At 41.9% G+C, this 23,441-nt stretch overlaps 1 protein-coding gene across 2 annotated transcripts in view; it reads right to left on the bottom strand.

Annotated features, from left to right (window-relative positions):
- rimbp2a (RIMS binding protein 2a) overlaps positions 1-23,441 on the bottom strand; it is a 67,476-nt gene that overhangs the window by 2,327 nt on the left and 41,708 nt on the right. The window contains exons 5-24 of one of the 2 annotated variants that reach the window (XM_085358121.1): positions 20,581-20,685; positions 19,666-19,716; positions 17,411-17,434; positions 16,820-17,018; positions 15,688-15,845; positions 15,404-15,483; positions 15,187-15,296; positions 12,403-13,221; positions 12,160-12,183; positions 10,893-11,044; positions 9,362-10,135; positions 8,956-9,111; positions 8,524-8,670; positions 7,422-7,524; positions 6,887-7,015; positions 3,671-3,840; positions 3,339-3,507; positions 3,109-3,209; positions 2,759-2,830; positions 1,499-1,663 (exon numbers count right to left, since the gene is read on the bottom strand). In XM_085358121.1, the coding sequence (XP_085214247.1) occupies positions 1,499-1,663; positions 2,759-2,830; positions 3,109-3,209; positions 3,339-3,507; positions 3,671-3,840; positions 6,887-7,015; positions 7,422-7,524; positions 8,524-8,670; positions 8,956-9,111; positions 9,362-10,135; positions 10,893-11,044; positions 12,160-12,183; positions 12,403-13,221; positions 15,187-15,296; positions 15,404-15,483; positions 15,688-15,845; positions 16,820-17,018; positions 17,411-17,434; positions 19,666-19,716; positions 20,581-20,685 (3,708 nt within the window). The remainder of the gene's footprint in view (positions 1-1,498; positions 1,664-2,758; positions 2,831-3,108; positions 3,210-3,338; positions 3,508-3,670; positions 3,841-6,886; positions 7,016-7,421; positions 7,525-8,523; positions 8,671-8,955; positions 9,112-9,361; positions 10,136-10,892; positions 11,045-12,159; positions 12,184-12,402; positions 13,222-15,186; positions 15,297-15,403; positions 15,484-15,687; positions 15,846-16,819; positions 17,019-17,410; positions 17,435-19,665; positions 19,717-20,580; positions 20,686-23,441) is intronic. The other variant, XM_085358122.1, reaches the window with a different exon arrangement.

Here is a 23,441-nt window from a genome sequence, read left to right as displayed (position 1 = left end):
CAGTTTAGGGTCTGCAAAACATTGTGTAATGCCTCGTCCACACTCTCTCACACACACAGAAATCAAACTGAGGAAGAAGCCATCAAATGCTGAGCACAACATCAGCACACCACAGAGCTGAAGAAGTCCATCATCAGTAGGCCATGAGGGAGTATACAGTACAGTCAGATACGGTACAACACCCAGGGACACAACTGTAGATACCAGGCTTCCCATCTAATGCAGCAGCTGCTATTTCGGATAAAGCTATCGTCCTATAATGAAATCTGAAATCTATTCCAAATTGTAACTATAACACCTACGGATGACAGAAGGGAAGCTACCCACTAATGTGAGTCAAATATTTTAGTGAGTCACTTAACAGAGAGCTAAAAATCAAACAAAGAGACAAATCTGCCTGATTCGAATCATGAAACAAGTCAATGACTTGAAAAGCGCCTCCGTAATATTGCATGGCATTTAAACAGCTTCTGCTGCAACAAGCTGTGTGCATTAGCACAGCGAGTCTGGTATCTCAAGTTGCCAACTTACTGTACAAGGCAGACAGAGCCATTTATGGTGTGAAATGAACAATCTTCCTCTGCTTGTTTGTTTTGTTTTGCCAAGCGGGTGAGGAAAAACAAAAAAGAAATCAGATGTGGCAGCACTGTCACTGTCGGTAAAACCCACACCACTATGACAACTGAAAACAACAACACCACCAACAACACACATGAACACAGAGCATGAATGTTTTTAATATCCAATTGCTTTCTTTTTATTGTTCCATTGTAACAACAGTACAGTATGGACGTCTCAGTGCTGCTGTTAGTTTTTTTTTTTGGTTTTTTTTGTCTCTCGAGCTCAGAGCAAACATGGCATATCCACTGTCACCAGGGCTGAAAAATAGATCTGATGTGTGTGCAGTATACATAAAGAAACAAAGCCTCTTCAAGGAAATACAGCAGTCGAGCCAAGAAAGTTGCTAGAAAATGTATCAAGTTTGAAAAAGGCATGCTTTTGTCTTTTTGTTCTCAATATAATTTCTTTCAGTGTCATTGGGTAGCAATTGTTATGTGTTAATAAAGCACTTAATATATTTATCTTTAATAATACAATACATAACCACAATTTGATTTTGTGTTTCAGTGCAAAGAGGCCCCAAATTATCTTGTGTAAAGAATGAGCCTTTTTCAAGTCCTCCCTTAACCAGTGTTACATGCATATACCACCTGCAGAGCTCCCACAGTCTATCCTCTCTGTCCATGTCAGGCTTTGCTTCTTCCTTTCTCTGAGACTCAGAAAGGTGTTAACACTGGATTTTGTCCCCTTTCCCCCCTCCAAAGGGTGAAGGGTGGAGAGGGAGTTGTTAGTCTGTATAGAGTCACCACTGTCACCACATGGACAAACACACACAATGAACAGCACACAGACGGCAAGTGGAGGAAGCGAGAGACGAAAATCAAGAGAGGACGTATGGACACAGGGCCTAGCGCTGAGAGCGGCGATGATGATGTACCCGTTTGCTCTCTGAGACGGCGGGGATGGAGTTGGCAGGAGGCCGGTTGGCGGGCTCTTCCTGGGGGTAGTGGGATGGAGTATCAGTCAGATAAACCTCCACGTCATCAGGCACTTCTTCCAGGAAGTTAGAGGGAACCAAACCGCGGTGGCCATTGATCTCACCCTGTGGAAAGAAATGAAGAGAGGTGAGAAGGCATAAACTTCACTGGCAGAATACCAACTCATAAGATTATGCTATGTCTGCACAGCTGCCACAGTTAACTGAACATAATGTAATCCATTCTGTGGACCAAACACATCTAATACATTTACATCACATATGTCAGGCCTCCAATTGATCTGAATCATGTCTCTCTCATCTTCCTACCCATCTGTTTCAAGTACACTCACCGGCCACTTTGTTAGCTACTCATGTTTAACTGCTTGTCAATGCAAATATCTAACTGGCAGCAACTGAGTTCATTTAGGAATGTAGATGTGACCAAGATGATACGCTAAAGTTCAGAGCATCAGAAAGGAGATTTTAGTGACTTTGAATGTGGGATGGTTGCTGAAGCCAGATGGGCTGGTCTGAGTATTTCATAAACTGCTGATTTACGACAACCATCTCTAGAGTTTACAGAGAATGTTCCCACAGAGAGAAAATGTCCAGCGAGAGCCAGTTCTCTGTGAAAAAAAGAAGAAAAAAGCCTTTTTGATGCCAGAGATCAGAGGAAAAATTGCCAGACTGCTTCAAACAGACATACAATAGTAACTCACATAGCCATTGATTAGAACCAAGGTATACAGTACAGTACAACATAAGGTGGTCAGCTTTAAATTTAAATGTATTTTCATGTTTTACAGATTTTCTTACTGCTTCCTCGCTTGATTTTAAACGAGTCTGATGTTCCTGCAGTAGAGCGCAACATGTTAAAATTAGCAGATGGGCTACAGCAGCAGAAGACCACACCAGATGACAGGCCCAGAACCACTAAGCTTCAAGCAGAAGAGGCATCTATTAAGAGTCATCTATTAATCGCAAGGTTATTGGTTCGATCCCTTCTTCTCCAGTTAGCAAGCCAAAATATCCGCGCATACGATGCTGAACCCCAAGTGGCTGCCCGATGTAAATGTTAGATAGAAAGCACTTAGATCTATGACTGTGTGAATGAGACCTGGTGAAGCACTTCGAGTAGTTTAATCAAAAATGGTGCCTAATACAAATTTTGAGGAGTTCTCTCGAGGAGAAACCCCAAAAACATGGACAAGCACTCACATAATAGAAACCATCTTCGTCAATGTCACCAAACACAGCAATGATGTCACCAGCGCAAAATGTGAGTTCAGCCTATTAGAGAGATAGAGAGAAAGGGATACACAAATAATACAAAGTAAAATCCTGTTTTTGTTCCAGTTTATTTAAACAGACTGAATTAAGGAGTACAAAAGTGCTATTTTTGGACAATCTTTGTGGTTTTGTGTAACAATCACATTTCTATGTATTTGTGAACCAAATTATGCACATATAAAAGTGTTTAGGTGTGTTGTAGTAGCTGGTTAGATATTTGTGCGTTACACTATAAACACTTAAGCATTGAGCAGTTTGTCCTTTACAGCAAACAATACCTCAACATCAACATTAGGAGAGCTCTCCCTGGGGTCGTAGTCGTACAGAGCCACCATCCTCCTGGAGGCCTGATCTCGACGCAGGCCTCTTCTGTTTTGCTCTGAAGGTAATTGTAAACGGCATTTTAACAGGAAGCGTCCCGTTACATGCTTTCTCTCACAATATCTAACCATTTTTTTAAAGCTGTACATGGTTGTTATTTGTGAGGGTGTGTATGCTCTTGTGGTACCTATTCTATCCACAGGTGTGCTGAGCGGCAGAAAGCCCTGTTTGATGAGCTGGTCCATGGTGTCCTCATCGTCTGCTTGTATCTCTGACACCATGTTACAGGGGATCAGACCCATCCTGCCCTTCACTTCACCTCTGTAAAACCCATCAGTATCTTTATCCCCATACACCTGGTAGATAAGAAAGAGCAATGTTTAAAGCTCATGCTACTACTACTTTCTTTATCCATTTGACATTTATGCTTGGTTTAATAGTTTACCTAACAGTATGAATTCACCTTAAAAAAAAAAGAAAAGAAAGAATGCATTACATGAAAGCACTTGAAACTCCCACCCTAATGATCTGCCCCTCTTTGAAGGGCAGCTCTTCATCAGCAGCATCCGGGTTCGGAGACATGGACAGAGGATCGTAGTCAAAGAGAGCCACAAAGATCCTAAAGGGCTCCTCTGGCTCCGACTCATCATAGTACGTGGGAGAGCGGCGATCCCGATCCCTGTAGCCATCTTCAGCACATAAAACAAAAAGTAAAATCCCATTATCCAACCTCACCAACCAATAGACTTACAGAAATGTGGACAAAGTACTGCATTTTTCAGACCATAAGGCGCACTGGATTTTAAGGCGCACTGTCGATGAAGGAGTCTGCTTTCATACATAAGGGGCACCGGATTATAAGGCGCATTAAGCGAAACAAAGCAGTCAGATAAGTCCAGTGTTGTCCAGTGTGCCTATTTCGGGTCACTTTTGCCGGTCCCAAGTCTGTGTAAAGGAGGAGGGTTGGAATTATTGAAAACAATAATAAGAGAGAAATTTAATTTGTAGTTCTAAATATTCTAAATATTTTTAGGGTTCTTGGGGGGGGGGGGGTTACTCACTTTATGTCTCTTCCACGATGTTATTTCTCTCTCCTACAGTGTCTGTTACAATTAAATAGGCAGGATAAATTGTGCAAATTAGGCGATGACGTCATTTAGCGACTTTTAGGATAGCCAATAGCAATTTTCCTTACTGAGGAGTTGGCTACACTGGATAAGTCAAACTCAACTCATTCTTCTTGCTTCCACCACTTCCGTACCAGTGATTGTGATCCTGTTACTCTTTATCCTTTATTATTCTAGTTAATGTTGAATTCTCTCACAGCTGCTCTATTCCCATGTTGTCGCAGTATATTCATGACTAACCTCCTATTGTGGATAGATTTTCTTAGTTGTTCTCCTGACTGAAGTTTGGTCCGTTTCCAGCGTCCTGTCATGTGATTGCATTTGTCCCTAACCATCTGGAATCTTGCCTTAACTTTTATAGAGCCAGTTCACTGTTGTTATGTTATGCTAGCATAGCTGTGTTGCTAGCAATCACGTAGCACATCACTATATACCAGCTAGTCCAACTTCACTGCTGTTTAGTTTTCTGTCTTCATTTATGTTGGAAGTGATAGCAAAGCTGTACATTTTAATTTTTTCAGAAATCTCTCAGTCAGAACATGGTATATCATCTTTAGGTGGAAACTAGCGAGCTAACTTCCTGCTAACGTCCCACTCAGTTAAATTTAATACATTCTGTTTGCATGGATGCCTGGAGTTAAACTTAATTGTTACACCTGGTAAAGCAGCAATGCTGATCATTTTATTAAAGTTTAACTCTCAGTGATGCCGCAGTGTTAGTTTGACTTTGAGACATGAAGAGAACTGAGTTTTGGACCCAGATTACTCCGCGAGGCTCCTAACTATAGTAGCCGTAATGCTCCAACAATCCATCAAGCAGTACGGCTTCATAGCTTACCAAAGTCGTACTAAAACATTTGACAGATTTTTCAGCGCTGTTTACCACATAAAATTGCATCGAGGTCAGTAAGCACAACCAGAATTCATACATAAGTCGCACTGTCGATTTTTGAGAAAATGAAAGAATTTTAAGTGCGCCTTATAGTGCGGAAAATACAGTAGATGACTGTACATTAACTTTACTTTGTGTTATAAAATGTCGTAAAGTGTGGCTTTTCTATTACTGTGAAGTAAACATGTGAAGTAAAGCTTTAACAGCCGGTGATTTTAAATCACTTCCACATTAAAAATTATTCACAAAACTTATTGCTGCATACAGTGAACGCCACTTCTGTGATAAGCAAGTCTGTGATGCCGTGCTTCCGGTCACAAGAAATCAATGAGAGGATCCTGATAAGTCTTATTGATTTGACCATTCAGTATTTGCATGACAGATTTCACTTTCCGTATCAGGCCATGATTGTGCTTCTAACCATGCAGGAAGAAATCTGTGACCCAGTGAACTATTTTCTGCAGCACGCACACATGCATCCACAAATACACACATGCTACGTGTGTTTTAATTACTTTATTTATTTTATAGTATGTTTTTTTTTTATGTTTGAATTTGTACATGGTGTCATGCATGAAAAAAAATAACTTTTTGATGTAAAACCTCATGAACTGTCAGGAAAATGCACAAACTATAAGCACACTGCATTAATAATGCAACAACTCAGTTATTGCAGTCATTATGAATCGTTAATCATGTTCATGTGTACTACAGTTTAGTCCCTTCTATGAGCTGCAGACGTAAGAAACTAAGCATAACAGCAGTGAATCTGTCAAAATGTTGTGTTAGTGGTTAATTAAGCAAAACTTCTTCATGACGTTACTGATACGCTGATAGTTCATAATGCTTCACATCAGTCAATTAGTACTTCTTCATACATAAAATCATGTAAGCATTCATAATAATTTGTGTGCCCTTTCCATTAATGGTCATCAAAGACTAACCATGGTGCAATACATAGACAAATCGTGATTTATGTGCATGACAACATCCGCGACAAACAAGACCCTGACATGCATGCTAAAGCCTTAGAGAAGAAAAAAGGAAAAAAAAAACCAAAACACCTGAGAAACAAACAATCTAAAACAACCACACTGTGCCAACCCTCAAGGCAAGAAGAGGTCTCAAGAAGAGGTCTCAAGCTGAGGCGGCAGTGTTGTTGTGAAGACCTGTGTATGTTTTTTGATTCGCTACGATAACACTGGGAAAATGCACCACCTAGCAAACACTATATGGCCAGTGCTTGAAAATACAAGCTTACAATATAAAAGAAAGCTAACATCTCAAACTCAGACATCTAAAGAAACAAGAAGCAATGCCAATGTGGTCATTCTTTAGTGCCTACCACTGTCATATCTTTTGAGTTTCATGCATGACTGGTGTAGTGGGTGTGGTTGTATCACAAAGGGAAGGGTTTTAGCAGGCGTCTGGAGTTCAGTGCAGTGTTGTGAGGCATTCCCTAAACAGTCAGTCAATCATTTATCATCTGCAACTGTGGAAATGTTGATCCTGGACCCAAAGCATGGTTTGCCAATGGGTCCACCATTTCAGTGCATTGCGGTCATGCTGTTCAACTGTAAGCATAATAACAATAACTATTATTTTTGAAGACAAAACATTTGCAAGTGTCCACAGCTATTTATTGCAATTTGCCAGGTGCTGGTGGCACTTTTGTTGCCATGCTGTGGTGGTAAAAACAGGACTGCAGGCACATACCATGGGGAGACCTGGTGCCGCCCATGTGCCTGCGGGATGACCAGGTCCTGTGTCGAGCTACTCTGCCATAGTAAACATCCTCGGTGATGGGAGAGAGGTTTCCCTCACTGTTATTCTCAGAGGTTACCTCTACAGAAAATACCAGTTAGAAGGTGATGAGGTTACAAATCAAAGCTCTACTTTCTCCTCCCAATATGTTAAGTGAAGATTTGCGTTGCCTCCTAAAACAGGTGATAACAAATTTTCAGTTATATATTTCTAGCCGTCGTCACTGTAGATTAACTTATCACTCTGTGCTGCAACAGTGCAAAGCGGTTTAATCATCATCATCATCATCATCATCATCTCCATCTCTGGAAGATCAAAGTCAAGGTACTGAAAGGGATGAGCATGGTTCGCAGACACAAAGGTGATCTGGAGACAAAGACTTCATGAGCTTCTTGGTATTTAAAAGAAAAAAGAAAAGAAAAAAGGAGCAAATGCGACTGCACTAAGGGACAGAGAACCTAAAATATAGCCATCTGCCCATACTGACCAATGGAGGGGACCATTAGGGGTCGTCTCTGAGGCTGGGGACCGCCGTGATGCGCTCGTCTCCCACTATCCCGATCATGGCGGCCTCCAACAGGGGTTGTTGTCTGAAATATACACAAACATAGAAAGCATCCGCAGACAAAGCATTCATGTGTCATGTGTTGTCACAGAACCGTGAACATACCCGTAAACAGCGTGTGAAAAAGTGCATGTCGAACATACTTGTACAAACTGTATGTAAACAAAATCATGCAGTACTCACAGGCAAGCACTGAAACATAGACGCACACACGTAGACTCACATTCAGACACACACACACACACACACACAAGCCCATGGGAAATATTTCCATTCCAAAATTAAGAAATAACTAGTATCGCTCTACCCATCTACTAAAAAAGAAAGGCAAAGATATTTGTCAGTGCAGCCTAGGCTACACCCCTCAGCTATATGTCTCCCTTTGTCATGATAATCTTTTCAACCCAGTCTCACCCTTTAGCTCTCCAAGTTCTTTCCTCTGTGTTTTAATCAAATCCAGTCTATCCCCGTTTCACTGCAAAGCACCCAAACACAGAAAGAAACTATCCCTTTCTGTGTTTCTGAGAAATTAAAGGAGCTTTTTGGCAGCAGCAAATGGAGTCTTTGGTCCAGACTTTGAAGATTGCATTTTTCTACACTGACATGTTTGTTCACTGAAGTAAAATAAGCTTCTGTAGTTTCTGCGATGACATGCTTTAAAAAAGTGGCAAAAAAAAGTCACGTGTTTATGAAAGCAGCAACAGCGGTGCCTGAAAGCATCTAAAACCCAGTCTACATCTATCTGTGTCTCTCTTATATATATTCCGCACTATCTTTCTCAATAGTGCGGAAAGATTCAAACCCGACAGCTTTCATCATCTCTGTCTATGGCACTGAAATAGTCAAACCCACTGCATCTGCCCTTCTATCCATGGGCTTTTTCTTTCTGTATAAAATTTGAATTAAACTCAGCACACACACTAATGACACATATCAAAAGCAAGGCAGCAGTCTCAACTGAAGTATCTGTGCCTGTGCAGTTCACTTAATAATAATTTGCTTGGATAAGTGCAAAGAACTGCACCTTGGGTGTGTTGTGCGAGTTGCGTCGACGTCCCTCTTCCAGCTTCATCTCAGAGTACAGTTCCTCCTCATCCTCTTCCATGATGTCAGACAGGTCAGAGCCCCGGCTGCTTTCGCTGTGATAATCTTCATTGTGACTATAGTGAGGCTTTTGGTAGTTACACACACAAACGAACAGACGCGATTAAGTCCGCATACAAACATACATACATGCACACACCAAACACACATGGATAAGGCCAGCACGCCCACGTGAACACACATAAAGACACGGGTTAAGGAGTGTGTACACATGCAACCACCTCAGACGCACATGCACACACACACGTCCAGATGCACACATGTGAGGAGGTTTTTCCACTGAAACACACGTTAGGTGCTTGAGCTCAGAAGTGTGATAAGCAAAGTGTGTCGCTTATCACACGGGTCTTACCGGCCTCCCCAGCTCAGAGCCTCTGAGGAACTCGTCAACCGAGGGTCCTCTCCGTCGACCGCGAGCAAACCCTTCCTCGTCTTCCTCTTCCTCATCAGAGTGATGCTGGTGAAATGAATGACCCTGTTCTCCATATCTGCCCTGCCTTCTGTCACCCTGAAAACATGTGTGTGTAAATAGGAATGGAACAGTGTTAACGGTGTCTTTAGGTTTTATTATAGTAACAATCACAGAAAGCTCAATATTCTTTTATGTTTAGCAACTTGTGACACTTCCCTTCTTCAGCTACTCTAAATTCAAATTAAAGCAACAGTTTAATCTCAGTGACTTGTGCTAAAATATATAACATCATTTTCATTAAGCATCTAGAGTGTTGTGTGAGCCAGCATTTCCATTTTCACCAGACCTTTCCGCTTTCTGCTGCCACCCTCTGAGCTGCTTCTCGAGCAATAGCTTTGGCCACAGTGTCTGGGATAAGCGTGCCTCTGGGCTGAGGAAGAATCCTCTGGGGTGAGGGAGACCGTGGATTGGCAGGTGATGGGGCTTCAAGGGTGTGGCCTTGCATGGGCACTGGAGGCTGGACAGAAGGAGAGCGTGTAGGGTCCCAGCCAGGTTGGCCAGGTAGAATAGCTCCCCCGTGATGGGCCGCATGGTCTTTGGCATCCAGGTCTCTGGCACTTACTGGTCTCAGAGGTATAAGGTGGGGTTGGGGGTGGGGCAGCAGAGGCAGTTGGTGCTGTGGCCTGGGACCTTGGTGGGGTGGACGAGGCTGAAGATGTAAGGGCTGCGGATGGGGATGGGGAGGACGAAGCTGGGGTTGCGGGGGTCCACCTTGATGGGGGAGTCTGGGATGGGGTTGAGCATGGGGAGGACGGGGCGGCAGTTGTTGTCCATGTGGTGGAGCGAGAAGTTGGGGTGTGGGATGAGGAAGGTGAGGGGATTGGAGGAGAGGTTGAGTATGGGGGTGTGGAGGGGGGCCCGTGTGAGGATGCACTGGTGGTGGCAGGGGAAGCGGAGGTAGAGGCACAAGCAGGTTGTTTGGAATGACAGCAACTTGAGAGTCCTGGGATTCTCCCTGGACCGACAGTGTCCTAACGATGACCTCCCTGGCCTCGAGGCATTGAATCCTTGTCAGTTCAACCGTAACATAGTCTGCCATAGGGAACAGCACCTCAGCTATCTAGAGCCAGAAAAAAATAAATAAATGTTAACATAAACAGTGGCTGCAGTTTCATTTGAACAACAACTAAAACATTATCAGTATCAGAGTCAATACATCCAAAACAAAAATGGACAAATCCAGCTGCTGAAATTTGATTAGCCCCCTGCACTTTTTAGTGCCAAATAAGTGATTTCACTGAACTAACAAAAATACCTCTTTAATTTGATTTATTATGGTGGGAAAAAAATGCTCTTAAGATTTCCACCTGCAGGGGCAGCTCAAAAACAGGTTTCTGCCCAGTGTGGCTGAATGTTGATTTTCCCTTTCAGGTTTACTGTGATGATTTACTTTAGCAGTCACCAGAGGGAGCGAGAGACCTTTCCAAGACCCAGACCTGCACCGCACGTTAATTACAAGTAGGTGGCATTGCTGAGTGAACTGATGGTAATGATTGACATAATGCCACGCTGAAAGGCAGACGCTGTTAATGTCCCATCTGTGGTGTATATTCTCATGTTTTGACTGGATTACGCATGATTAAACATTTCACAGTGTTGTAAATACTGTACAGCATGTAGACCTTAGGAATATACATCCCATATGCTTAGGATTTAGCCACAAACTACTGTAGTTTCTCATAACAGAACACAATACATCATGAGCAATGCCTTTAAATCAAGATGAGCTCTGTGTGATCACTCATATCCTTTTAAAAAGAATGATATATAAAAAGTAAACTAGTCCAGGCAGGCGAGACCTAGACATGCTAACTCACCCTCTGCCCTTTAGTGCAGACTGCGTAACCAATGACATTTGCCCCATTGGATGTGCCTGTGGGAGAGATGTTGGGGGGCTTCCAGCAGACCTGCAGGACCCCTGGAGCCTGCCCACAGAGCACCTGAACATCCTGGGGTGGCAGCGGAGGCCCTGGGAGGTAACCAATCCAGTGTGTAAGAAAAATAATCTCTTACGGTTTACTGATTTAGTACATGTAGGATACAAACGAGAGGGGGAATGATGTGAAGCATTCATTAGATGCACAAATACGTACACACACACACACACACACACACACACACACACACACACAGAAATGCCCAGACACAAAGGAGGAAATGAGGACGTGAGGTTGGGGTGGGGGGGGTGGGGTTATAATTTGACTTGCATATCTAAATTTATGAAATTACATAACAGCTTATTTGTATTTTGCAGAGATACACAGTTCATGCGGGCTACTTGATAGCATGACATTGCTGGTGGGAAACATTCACAAAACACTTCGTGTTGTGTTTAGACAATGTCATTTAAGTGTATGGTGAGTTTTTGCACAACACTAATATTTCCTAACCCAAGATGATTGTCAGATAAATCAAAATGAAATTTTTATTTTTATTTTTATATACAGACCTATATTTTTAGGTCTGTATTCCTTATATATGCTATTCTACTATAACCATTCAGTAATCTTTGGAAGAGATGAAAACTTTAAGGGTTGCCCCGAGATATACACTGCTGTCTCCACATGCAGAGAGCCTGATTAGAGCTCAGCATTTCTTTTTTCTGATCTCTTTGAAACATGCACAACTGCATTCGAGCAGAAGCAAATGCACACTGATAGAAAATGGTCATTTCAGTGAGCAGTGGAGGGGCACCGCTTTATATAGAACTGGCTATGTCAGGCTAGGCTATAGGCTGAGGAAATGACTCATCGTAATTATTGATCATATCTCATGCTGCTCTGGTATTCTCTAATTAGTGAAGTGCACTGTGCAGCAAACTTGGGCAAAATTGCATACAAATTTGGTTTCGAACAACAAATTGTGCATTTTCAAAGGACATGTAATGACAGACTTGTTTTTAAAAGGTTTTCAATCTCAGAACCAGAATAAGATGCCATTTTGCCCACATTTCATAATAAACTGCATATGCTGAACAACATGGCACAGTCATCCTCCCTGCAAAATGTGTCAGAGCACTAATGACATCCATTAGGTTTAGTGCTTGAATATATGGGAAACCAACCCCTCAAGCTTTGTTCTGACCTGTTCTGCAAAATGGTGTTGGACCTAGACAAAATACAATACACAACAACGACATGGTAAAGAAATGTGACGCTATACTATTCTAGAGCAGAGTACAATAACATTAGAATTCATATTACAGTACATGATCTTGCATATGAGAGTTAAACTAAGATTCTTAGAAGCATGTGAAAGTAATCGCCAGCTATTAAGCTGTGCATTATTGATACAGTATCTCTGTGGATAATAATAAACCTTTCTGACCTGCTGCCTGAGTGCAAAACTCCACGCCGGCTTCCTTCCTCTCTCTCTGCTCCAGCGGCAGTTGCCACGGCACCTGGTGGGGCTGCGCCACCACCGTCACTTTGTAAACTGTCAGGGGCTTCAGGTTGTGGAACCGTAGTCTATACCTTCCCGGTTTTACCGCTGCGTGCTCTACCCCGTCTAAGAACACAGTGTGAGCATAGTTGCTGTTGCTAGGCAACCAAGAGAGCTCGGCAGTGTCACGCTGAATGTCATCGACGCGCAGACCGCACGGCGCCACCACCACATTGGCTCCCACTAGCAAGGTGCAGCGCAGCTCATCTGACAAGCCCCGGTCCGTGACACTCTGCACTGACACACGGTGGACGCAGCCGTCCAGGTCCAGCTTCTCCAGCAAACACTTGGTCCGACCACCGTATGGTATATTGGCACGAAGCTCCCCATCTACTAACACATTGTAGCTAGAGATGTTCCCCCAGCCCAAAGGCACTAGTGGAGGCTCCCAGGCCACGATGACACTCCGTGCCAGCTGCTTGATCAAGGTGATCTTTCTGGGGTAAGGCACAATGTCTTCCGCCAGGTCCTCAGGATCCAAGGCCCCACCTGTCCCATTGCTACAGGGAACCAAAGCGTTTGCTGAGCTCAGAAGGCCATCCTGGGAGGCACCTCCATCCACAGCCATCAAGGCTAGGGATGTGTGCTCAAGTGAGCTGAGATCTTCCCCTGCGTCTCCAGCCTGAATGCCTGGTTTTTCCTTGTCCTGGACAAACTCCACAAAGTTGGAAGGAACAAGTCCTCTTTGGCCATCCAGCAGCTCCCCTGTCAAGCATAAACAAGTACAGACACAAAGGTAGAAAATAACAGAAATATGTTATTCATTTTTTAAATTGATATTTCTAGTTAAAAAGAATAAAAGTAGATAACAGAAAATCCTGCTACTATTTAATAAATGTCTCTTTAGGAAAAACTTTCTGTTTTGATGCCACCTGTAAGTGTTAAAATTAGGCTTCTCTCACAACACAAAGACAAAAGCAAAGCAATAACTTAAACACATAAATCGGTGAGAGCTTCTTCTTTTTTTTAACCTGCAAGGTGAGAATGAGTCACTGAGTGAGAGGTGGAAGATATGTAAACATACAGCATGTTCTATTCCCTAAGATGTAAGATTCCCCACGGGTTCTCTGATGCCATCTTTCATACTCCAACACACAACTTAGAAAACACTCCTTTCAACATTTCTAAGGACCTCAGCGTTTGAACATTTCCAGGAGCACCCCAGAGTACGTAGATGCTGCGGTCAATGCAGAAAAAAAAGAAAGAAAAGAAAGTGCTTAGATTTGCAGTGTAGTTTTTCCCCCAAGGCAATAAGTTTGTCTTCAACAAAGCTCCCTATCATCTCGTCCTTCAATCCCTTTTTCCACAGAGGCCTGGGGGGCCTTAAGACCATCTTGGTGTGTCTCTACAAGTGTATCTGAGCGAGTGTGTTTGTTGTTTATGTGTGCTGATGATTAAGCTGAGCCCTGCTGGATTAGTCATCAAACTAAGAGACCAAGGTCCCCATCCTGACAACAGCTTGGTATGCAGCCCAAGTCGCCCCTCCTGTGTGGTAAATACAGGGACCGTCTGCAATACCATGCAATCTGACTGCACACAGCTAATGAATCACAGGGCTTTCTATGACGTCTGTGCTGGCTGCAGGATTGCTAGCAAGGGGGATTAGGATTGCCTCTGATGGAGAAGCCTTCATAATTATAAAGAGATTATACAGAGAGTGAGTCCAGCCACCAGTTATGAAAAAGTGTCGGGAAACTTTTCTTCATGACACCACGCACTGACTAAGTGGAAGTCACGCGATGAAAGTAGCCAACTAGTATGTATGACGGACTTATTCTATATCAGGGTGACAAAGCCTGTCAAGTAGTCCTTGCAGCACGTTTACAAAAATGACTGCATCAGCATTACGTTTAGATTGTGCTGTATCATTACATAACACGACATAATGTAAAGAGACTGCAGGGGCACAAAATGCATCACAGATACAATGTGTCATTCTACACATACAACATTTTTGCATATACCACTTACTGCACAGTGTGCTGTAGGTGCAATGCAGTAGGGCGATCGTGGCTCAAGAGTTGGGAGTTCGCCTTGTAATCGGAAGGTTGCCGGTTCGAGCCCTGGCTCAGACAGTCTTGGTCGTTGTGTCCTTGGGCAAGACACTTCACCTACCACCTACCAGTGATGGCCAGAGGGGCCGATGGCGCGATGGCGCCTCGCCTCTGTCAGTCTGCCCCAGGGCAGCTGTGGCTACAACTGTAGCTTGCCTTCACCAGTGTATGAATGTGAGAATGAATGAACAGTGGTATTGTAAAGCGCTTTGAGGGGTCCCGAAAAGCGCTATATAAATGCAATCCATTATTATTATTATTATTACTACATGCTACAGTCAAAAACGCCACAGACATAAATACGATGGTGAAAGACAAAACAACTTCAGTGGAGAATAAATGCCAGCTGACACACACTACTCGGCATTTTTGTGTCTTTTTTGTGTTTTTGAGACAATACATAATGATGCATACACTTGTTTTCACTGTCAGGCAGCATCAGCAGACAAGCACTCAGGCAAAACTGCAGGCCTGAACAGAAGAAAACCTATCCTCCCAAATAGAAAATTTGTTGCAGTATTTTCAGATTTTTGCCAGAATTTGATTTATCGAGCCAGAAGCACATATCGCCTCACAGACCGCTTCAAATGCTCTATGTGTGTTGTGTACGACTCACCTTCATAGAAGCCATCGTCATCCATGTTTCCATACACATACAGATACTTTCCAGCCACAAGGGGGAGTTCTGCTTCAGGATGCTCATTTGGTCCATCGTAAGGGTTATAACTTGAAGGAAAGAAAGGTTTTTCATTCATTTGTGAAGGAAAATTAAAGATAATGCGCGTTAAAACCCAAAATGAAATTATTTCTGTATTTAAACTTGTCTTATGCACCTATAACGGGCAGTGCAAAGGCGGACCTGGCCTGTGTAGCGAGATTTGGACCTGGGTGATGGGCTGGCCTCATCCTCCATCTATAGATAAATGAGAGGAACAAATTAAAGTGTTATTAGCAGGGATAAGCGACTTTCCTACAGCATATTTAAGAATTAGCAGTTTGCAGCAACTCTTGAACCATTCCTTTTCAAGATATGAATATGTAAGTTAATTATTTAAAAACAATTAACATAATAGGTTATGCATGCATTATTCATGGATGTGGCATCACACAGACCCACCTCTGATGAGGGAAACTGTCGGGGGTGGATGGGGTGGTCCGTTGTCACGGTGCTGGATTTGACAGACAGCAGTTCTGGTGGTTCTCCGTCTCCAGTCTGCGGTGAGCAGGGCAAGAACTGGGATATCAGCAGCGGCGTGTCTGCCGCACTCTCATCACCTGGGAGACATTGATTTCCATAGCAAATAAAGAGTAACTGCCTTTTCCTTCCACAACCATTTCGCGCTCTTTGGAGCAAAACCATTGATCTCCTGCGGGTACAGCTAACACCCTTCATTTGGAAGGCTACTCCACCCCTATCAGCCCATCCTATTGGCAAAACAGACTTAAAAAAAATGCAGAAAACACAAAACGGAATTCCCTGAAGAAATTAACGATACGTAAACAACACAGATCAAGTGCATCACTGCGTTCTTGTGGTTTGTATGTAATATTATGCATTAGCACAAAAACATCAGTGAATTCTGCCCGAAGTGAAGAGACAGATAAAACAGGATTTTCAGCACTTCAAAGACCTTTGGTTTGTGCCAGACTGTATAAATCTACATCACTGATACGGCTCTATTTGCTGTATCTGCAGGTTGCACTGTGTTGTTAGAATACTAATGTGTTAAATTACATTCGTGTCGTACATCAGGCTTGTGATCAAGGGCAGATATTGATCATGAATAAGCACCGTCTCCATTAATGGTATCCACCTCTGGTTTGCAGTGAGTGGGTCCAGCTGTAATGTGAGCTGTCTGGGGATTAGATCACTAATTATCATTTTATCTGATCATAACCCTTTTAAGCACTAATAATTTCACAGATGCTTTTATCTGGAGAGCACATGTGTTTTTAGAATAGTTAGACCCCACTAATATTTAACCCTGCTAGTCTACAGTTTTATATCACCACTTTATATTACACAGTTACATTAACACTCACAGAACCACACTCACACTCAAGTAAACACATAAAACCGCTCAGCTAAAACTGAGGAAAGTAGTAATCAGAGAAAAATAAATAAATAAAAATCAGGGACTGACTTTCTAAGACTTGATTTGTTTTGATATGTCCCCGTTCCCCAGCCTCATAATTGCCTTTATGGCTCAATGTGTTTCATACAAAGCTGCCTGTGAGGTGAGACTCACCTGTCTCTGGTTGGGCTTCGAATCTGACCTGCGAGAGTTTCTTCTGTGGTGAGGGCGGGATCTGGGATGCAGAGGTGGTATTACTTTTAGGGATATTCACAGGTTCCGACTGGAGGCGGAAATTCAGCAGCTCTTTGGACAGCTGGTGAAAGTGTTCACTGTGTGACCGGCATTCCTGCTCCAGGTCACGAACCTTGACCTTTGGCAGTTAAGAAAAAAGAGCAGTAAGGATTGTGAAGACTGAGAGGGGAAAAAAAAGAAAAAAAAAAGAATGAGAGGTGAAAGGTGATTATTCTTCTGGGCTTTGGCAGTATATAATTTTGAATGTCTAGCAATCTAATCTAAACACGTGGAAGTGTAGAGTCATTTACTGATATGGTTAAATCGTGATAACCAAGCCTGAGCACTCCATGAAGTTATATCATAGACATGCTATCAGAGGAAGGCCTAGAGGGGAAAGCGTGAATATACATATAATCACTTTTGGTGATACAGAATATAATTTTGGTTTCACAGGTTTGCAATTAAAGGAAAATTCGAAGAGGAAAGAAAGGGTGATGTAACTAACTAATCAGGGATGAAAATAAATACCTGAAACATTCTGTCCTTATTGTTCTGTTCAGACAAAATGTGGAAATCAGAAGTAGTAAGTAAAGAAAGGGAAAAAAATGCAAAAAGAACCAATCGTTAATAAAAGCAAACGGAAGGGGAACCAATGAGAACACAAATGTATTTATGAGTCGACAAAAAAATAAGACAAATGTGTTTGTCAAACTGAAATGGACTCCTAAGCACAAAAACACAGAGTGGAAAACATATGGGGATTTCACACCTACAGACAGCACAACTATGCTTTCCCTCCTGTGGCCATATTTGCCCATAACTATAGAGAAACGCGCCTGTGAAAGAGACCAACTGATTCAGGGATTTCTAGGAAGAGATCTCCTTGACAGAGTTTCAATTTCTCTGACCAAACTGTTTTTTCTGAGCCAAACTCAGTCTGCTTGCTCAGTAAAATCGTATTAGAGCGCTCCAGATGGATAATAACGTGACCTCATATGAGCCGCACACAAAGGAGTCTGCGACGTATTCTCGTAGCAAAAGGATTTAAAGTAAGACGAGAAAATAATTTTGAGTAGAGGTCTGTGATGAAACAGCGGGTCAACGATTACCATCCGGGGGGGGGGGCGACGTGAAGCGTCAATGCAACGCGTGACAACGCAACTACTAAACAGAAGCGTTTGGAGCGCTATAACAAAAGCAGCCTGAATAAGAAGATAGAAATGTGACCGCAAGCACAAAGGATACGCTATTGTCTGACTAGTCTGATGTATGAGTCACAATCTGGTGTGGAGTACTGGAAAAAACTACACAGTAGTGTAGCCAAGCAGATAAGTGTTTTGCTGGAAGAGAGACGGGGGGGAACTTACTTATGGGACTTCATTAGAAGAGAGTCCAGAACCCCAACGGTACCCATGTGTCATAAGTTCAAGTTTAGAATAAACTTGCGTCGTATGGCTCCACATTAAAACTCTGCTTGTCCACCCACGCAGCTGTTTTCAATTAGCCTGATTAGACGTCGTTGAAGGCCTACGTAGGCGTGTACAGACGGTGCCTTTTTTTAACATCTCTCTTAATGTGTTGCCAGTTTAAATGCACTAGTTAGTCCAAGAAACGTCACTTTTCAATTTACTTAATTTAAATAATTTCCTGCGTCTCTGCGTTCGATTTCAGGCTCAGCAGAGGTGATTACTGAAGATGGTGTGGGTGTGAGTCACGCAGTTAAACTAATACATTCGTTTGACAAATATACCTCGCTTAATTTTATTTTAGCCCCAAATGTAGAATGGCTCTGAGGATGGCAGTGTTGGTTGATGTTAGCCCAGGATAAAATATCTAAAGAACTGCACTGGAAACAGACATTTAAAAAAAAAAAAAAAAACTGCTGGGGTGAAGATTTAAAAAAAAAAAACAACCTTCAAGTTTCTGCATTTACACAATTGAATGTTGGAAAGAAAAACTCTATATTGTGTCTTGCAACATCAAAGGTGTGCGCTTTCATCTCCTTTTTGATGTCAGATTGTGAGCTTTTGATTAGCTAACATTTCCTCCCAGTTACGTTTATATCGCAGCTTGTTGCTTTGGCATGTTCTTGACAGACAGTAGATCGCTCTTTGCATTTACATTTGGACTGAGATGTTTTTCAAAATGACCTCAGAAAAATCTCAGTTTTAGCAAACACCCTACGTGTGGACATAGCCTAAAATTCTCACTTTTAGAGCCCAGCGTTGGACATTTTGACCATCTCTGTGGTGTCTTTGTGCCTCTTACAGTACTTTTAATATATCAGACAATTAATATAGCTTGCTGTGCAGTTGTTATACTATAAAACAATCGAAGAAGTCTCCACACTGCACCCATAGATATGATATGTACAATCAAGATTACTGGCCTTAGTTTATAATTTAACACTCCACTATCTCATTTAAATATGGCCACTTCCTGCTCCAGAAAAGAAGATGGAAATAACCATAAAGCTAAAACCGAAGCTAAAAGTTCAAGGCTAGTTCAAAGCACTGGGTGCTGTAGTAGAGCCAGACAGGATGTTTTACAGCAGCTAACTTGATACATAGACAAGCTTCGAGTCTTTTCCATATGTTCCAAAAAGGAGAGCTTCATCACCAACTTATCCATGTTTCCCCTTATTTCATCTGGAAAACTGACCCAATACTACATGAACCATCTTAAGGATGTGTTTTGATTCGCCTGGTTAAAACAGAAAGCTCCACTATGTTTAAGAAACACAGCAATCCAGGAAACATAAGGGTTTGTTCAGCTTACTGTACCTCTAACAGGTGTACTGCTTCCTCATGCTCTTGGTCAGTTTGAACCCAAGCCTGCAGAGAACACACAGAAACACACAATGACAGCTGACACTGTGATCACGGTCCATGAGGTAGAATAGACAGTACACAGCTGACATACTGTCAACGCAATACCCTGGCGGATGCTCACTGGTTCATCAAACAGAGCTGGTACTTGAAGAGATGCCTACTTCTGATGGTACAGCTCCAATAAAAAGCAACTGGCTTATTTTAGGACATGTTAGTGTCCAAGTACTGGCTGTTAAAGGCAGTGAAATTAAACCCACTCTTGAGCGACTGTGCAAATCAATTTGTCTCAGTTTGAATGATCTGCATCTTTGAACATTAATGATTCTCTTTTGAACAAACATCAATGCAAAAATGGGACCAAAATGAGACAAACAAACCTCACAGACTTCCGAGAAAGAGACACTTTTCATCATGTTAAACTTGTGGTCTAATCCAGAAGGTATTTGATATTATTTCAGTCATCATCATAGGAAGGAAACAGTAAGCACATGTATATCCTTTTTTTTACGAAATATCAAAAAAGAATAAAACAACCACAACAGGTCAGATCTTCATGCTGCAAGATATTTGTAATGTGTACAAATATATCAGCAACTACAAACGCAGCATTTTTAGCCGTGTTCTTCATCACACGATCAAAGGGACCATGGCTGCATTTGTAATCACATCTGCTGATTTTGGGGCGGGCTATATGAGGTATCTGTATTTTCTGATACAGTAGCAGTGATTCAGCATAAAGTGGCTCAAGACACATCATTATCCAAACAAAGACCTTTGGCATAAATTCACTACACAAAAGTTGATAACCAAGGAGGGATTCTGCCAAAAGTATTAAAAGAATAGACTTAAAGCGGTTTTTAAACATACCTTTTGCAATTGATTGATCTCCTTCTGCTTGGTGTGAAGGGCCACCAAGGCTTGCTCATGCTCTGTCTGCAACTGTTGCTTTAGCTCTACAGCCTCATGCATATGCTAGGAAGAAACAGAGGAAGCAGAAGGAGGAGAGATTATTTCCAACACTACTGCAAAAATAATAAATTACCCAGCTGCAATCTTTTGTTGAAAACAGTATTCTCACGTTTCAATGTCATCGAGTAAATCTATTCTCTCTACCACTCTGGCAAGAGCTTTTGAGGAATCTGAGCCCTGTCCACCTGATTTAGCGACATTGCATCCATTTCTGAGGAAAAATGAGGACTGCTTGGAAAAATAGGAATAGCCACAGTGTTGTTGCATCAGCTTCAGTGTAATAAATCCCACAAATTGAAGTGAAGCATTGCCTAATCCTCAAAGATTAAACCAAGCAATTCATTTGAAAGGTTGCCAAGAGTTGGATAAAAATATTAATACCAATTACCACCTAGTTTATCTAAGGCTGAAGTGGAAGAAAACAGCTTGCTTCTATATGACAGTTTAGAGATCTGCCAACTAGCAGCCCGTTAAGCTTAGTAATTAGCACATTATATGTTGGTTGTTTAAAGTTTAAAGATTTTGCACCCTCACATACGATGTCACTTAAGAGGCAAGGTACATGAAGAGAAGAGCATTAAGTAACACTGGCTTCTGTAACATATATATCTCTGGCACCAAACATACTCTATAGTCTGCACTGACTTACACAAAGCTGTCACGCATAGTCGCTCCTGATCCAAATCTACCCTTTGCCAAATTAGCCAAGTCATGACTGTACAGTATCTATGCATGAAGTCACAACCAGCTGCCACATCTTGCAGAAACAGAATTAAGGCCATAGGATGTCTCTGTGAGCTTAAGAAGAAAAGACAGCTTAGAAAGCTCTGACATTCATATTTTTTTCCCTGTTCTTTCTCCCTTGAAAAAAGAAAATCTTCTTTACCTCCGGGAGTGGCTTCGAGGTGTCCTGAGCAGCCAGTCGCTGCTTTGCATAATCATGGAGAAGCTCTAAGCTGCAGAGGACCGGGGTAGCTGAGAGGCTGTCACTGGAGCCTTAGTGAAACTGCTTTTTTAACCCTTGCTTTTTCACACGGGAACCAATGGTCACGCCTGCATTTAAACACCTCGTTTTGTCATTTTAAAAAGATCTGCGATCTTTCACTTTATCTGCTTTGGTTAACTTATTACAATTTCAAACAGCTCCAACCCTTGGACTACTGCAGAGTTATCCAAGGTCTACACTGCTTGATGTGGACTCGAGGCCTTGAAAAGTTGACTAAGACTGGATTGAAACAGCAAAAGAAAGATGCTGACTTATTAGAGACAGGAATCAAAACAGACTCTATTTAACTGGGCATTAAAAGCACGTGACATCAGGCACCTGGAAAAAAAAATGCAACTGACTGCCTATAAAACTCATGACGTCTTATGAACTGACTTAAAATTATTGTCAAAAACTTCAGGCTTGACCTGATATTTGCTGTTGAGAAGTTTCAGACTTTATTTGGAGCTAATGCTTTGGCTGTTCCTCAGGACAGTCTCACTTGTCAACATCCATAAACTGGTTGTTTCTCTACTGAATGAGGAGGAAGACACTGGCAAATTAAAAACATCTGTCAACAGTATACCAAAACAAAAGCCAGGAGGTCCCCAAAATCCAACTGGAAGATAAATCACGGCCTGATAATGGTCAGCTCTCCATCACATTACTATAGGCACGCTATAATTCTATACTATATACTATACTATAATACTATAATTCACAATTTTTAAGACTACACTCTGGATTTACCTCTGTTGACACACATACATGTCTAACAAAGGTCTGATGTCACTGCAGATTATTAGTTTATATGTTTGTTCTCATTTCTAATCCTGTCCCTTCTGATCACTGCCAATGAAAATCTTACCATCTTAAACTCTGTTTTGTAAGTGTAACATGAGCCATGGCCACAGATAAGAAAAAAAACTACTAAATACAATATAGTGGGGTTTTTTCTTTTTAAAAAAAATCTGTTTCCTAGTTAAATTGGTTGCTCGCTTTAACCTCTTAGGACCTGACGTCCACATATGTGGACATCACATTTTGGGTTATTTAGACCAAAATACTCAATTTTGCTCTGCAAGGGCCTGATATCCACTTACGGGGACATTATACTGCTACTGTTCTATCGCAGTTTTAAACGAATATCCTCATATGTGGCTCTTATTTTTCTTAAAAACAAAAATAAGGTAAAAAAAAAAAAATCTGGTAATTCTTTGTTTTTACATTCATTGGGTCCCAATATGCCCAAATATCAAAGAGAAATTAAAAATGCATGTCGTGGAAGAGTTCGGGTCTTAGGAGGTTAAAGACGGCAGTGTTTGATCCTCTGTATGTTTGCTCACAGAGAAATTAACAGTCTCTCATTTTTATAGTAGTTCCATTGTAATGGATACACAGAATAGTAACCAAAGATCCTGAAAAAACAAATTATGTGAAAATTATAAATTGATTTGCACGACATTGAATGAAATGAGGAAAACATGACTTAGTACTCTGTGGAGAAACCCTTGTTGGCAAGCACAGCAGCATTTCTTGTAGTTGGTTACCAGGTTTCCAAACATCGCAGGGCTAAGAGATCATGACCTTGAAGTTTTCCTTCTTTACCCACTCCTATGGTACCTTGGTGGTATGGTTTGGGTCACTACCATGCTGAAAGATCCATCCACAACCCATCTTTAGTGTTCTTGCTGTCTAAGTTCTCATCCAAGATTTCGTGGTACGAGGCCCAAACCACTGGCCCCTAAATGTGGTAAAGTTGTCTTGCACCCTC

The sequence above is a fragment of the Diplotaxodon limnothrissa genome, linkage group LG7 (genome assembly GCF_057381915.1).
Source record: "Diplotaxodon limnothrissa isolate DT_005_m linkage group LG7, D_limnothrissa_male_GT1.1, whole genome shotgun sequence".
NCBI lineage: Eukaryota > Metazoa > Chordata > Actinopteri > Cichliformes > Cichlidae > Diplotaxodon > Diplotaxodon limnothrissa.
Note: the sequence above shows the minus strand (reverse complement) of the source record. Positions and strands in the feature narration are given on the sequence as shown.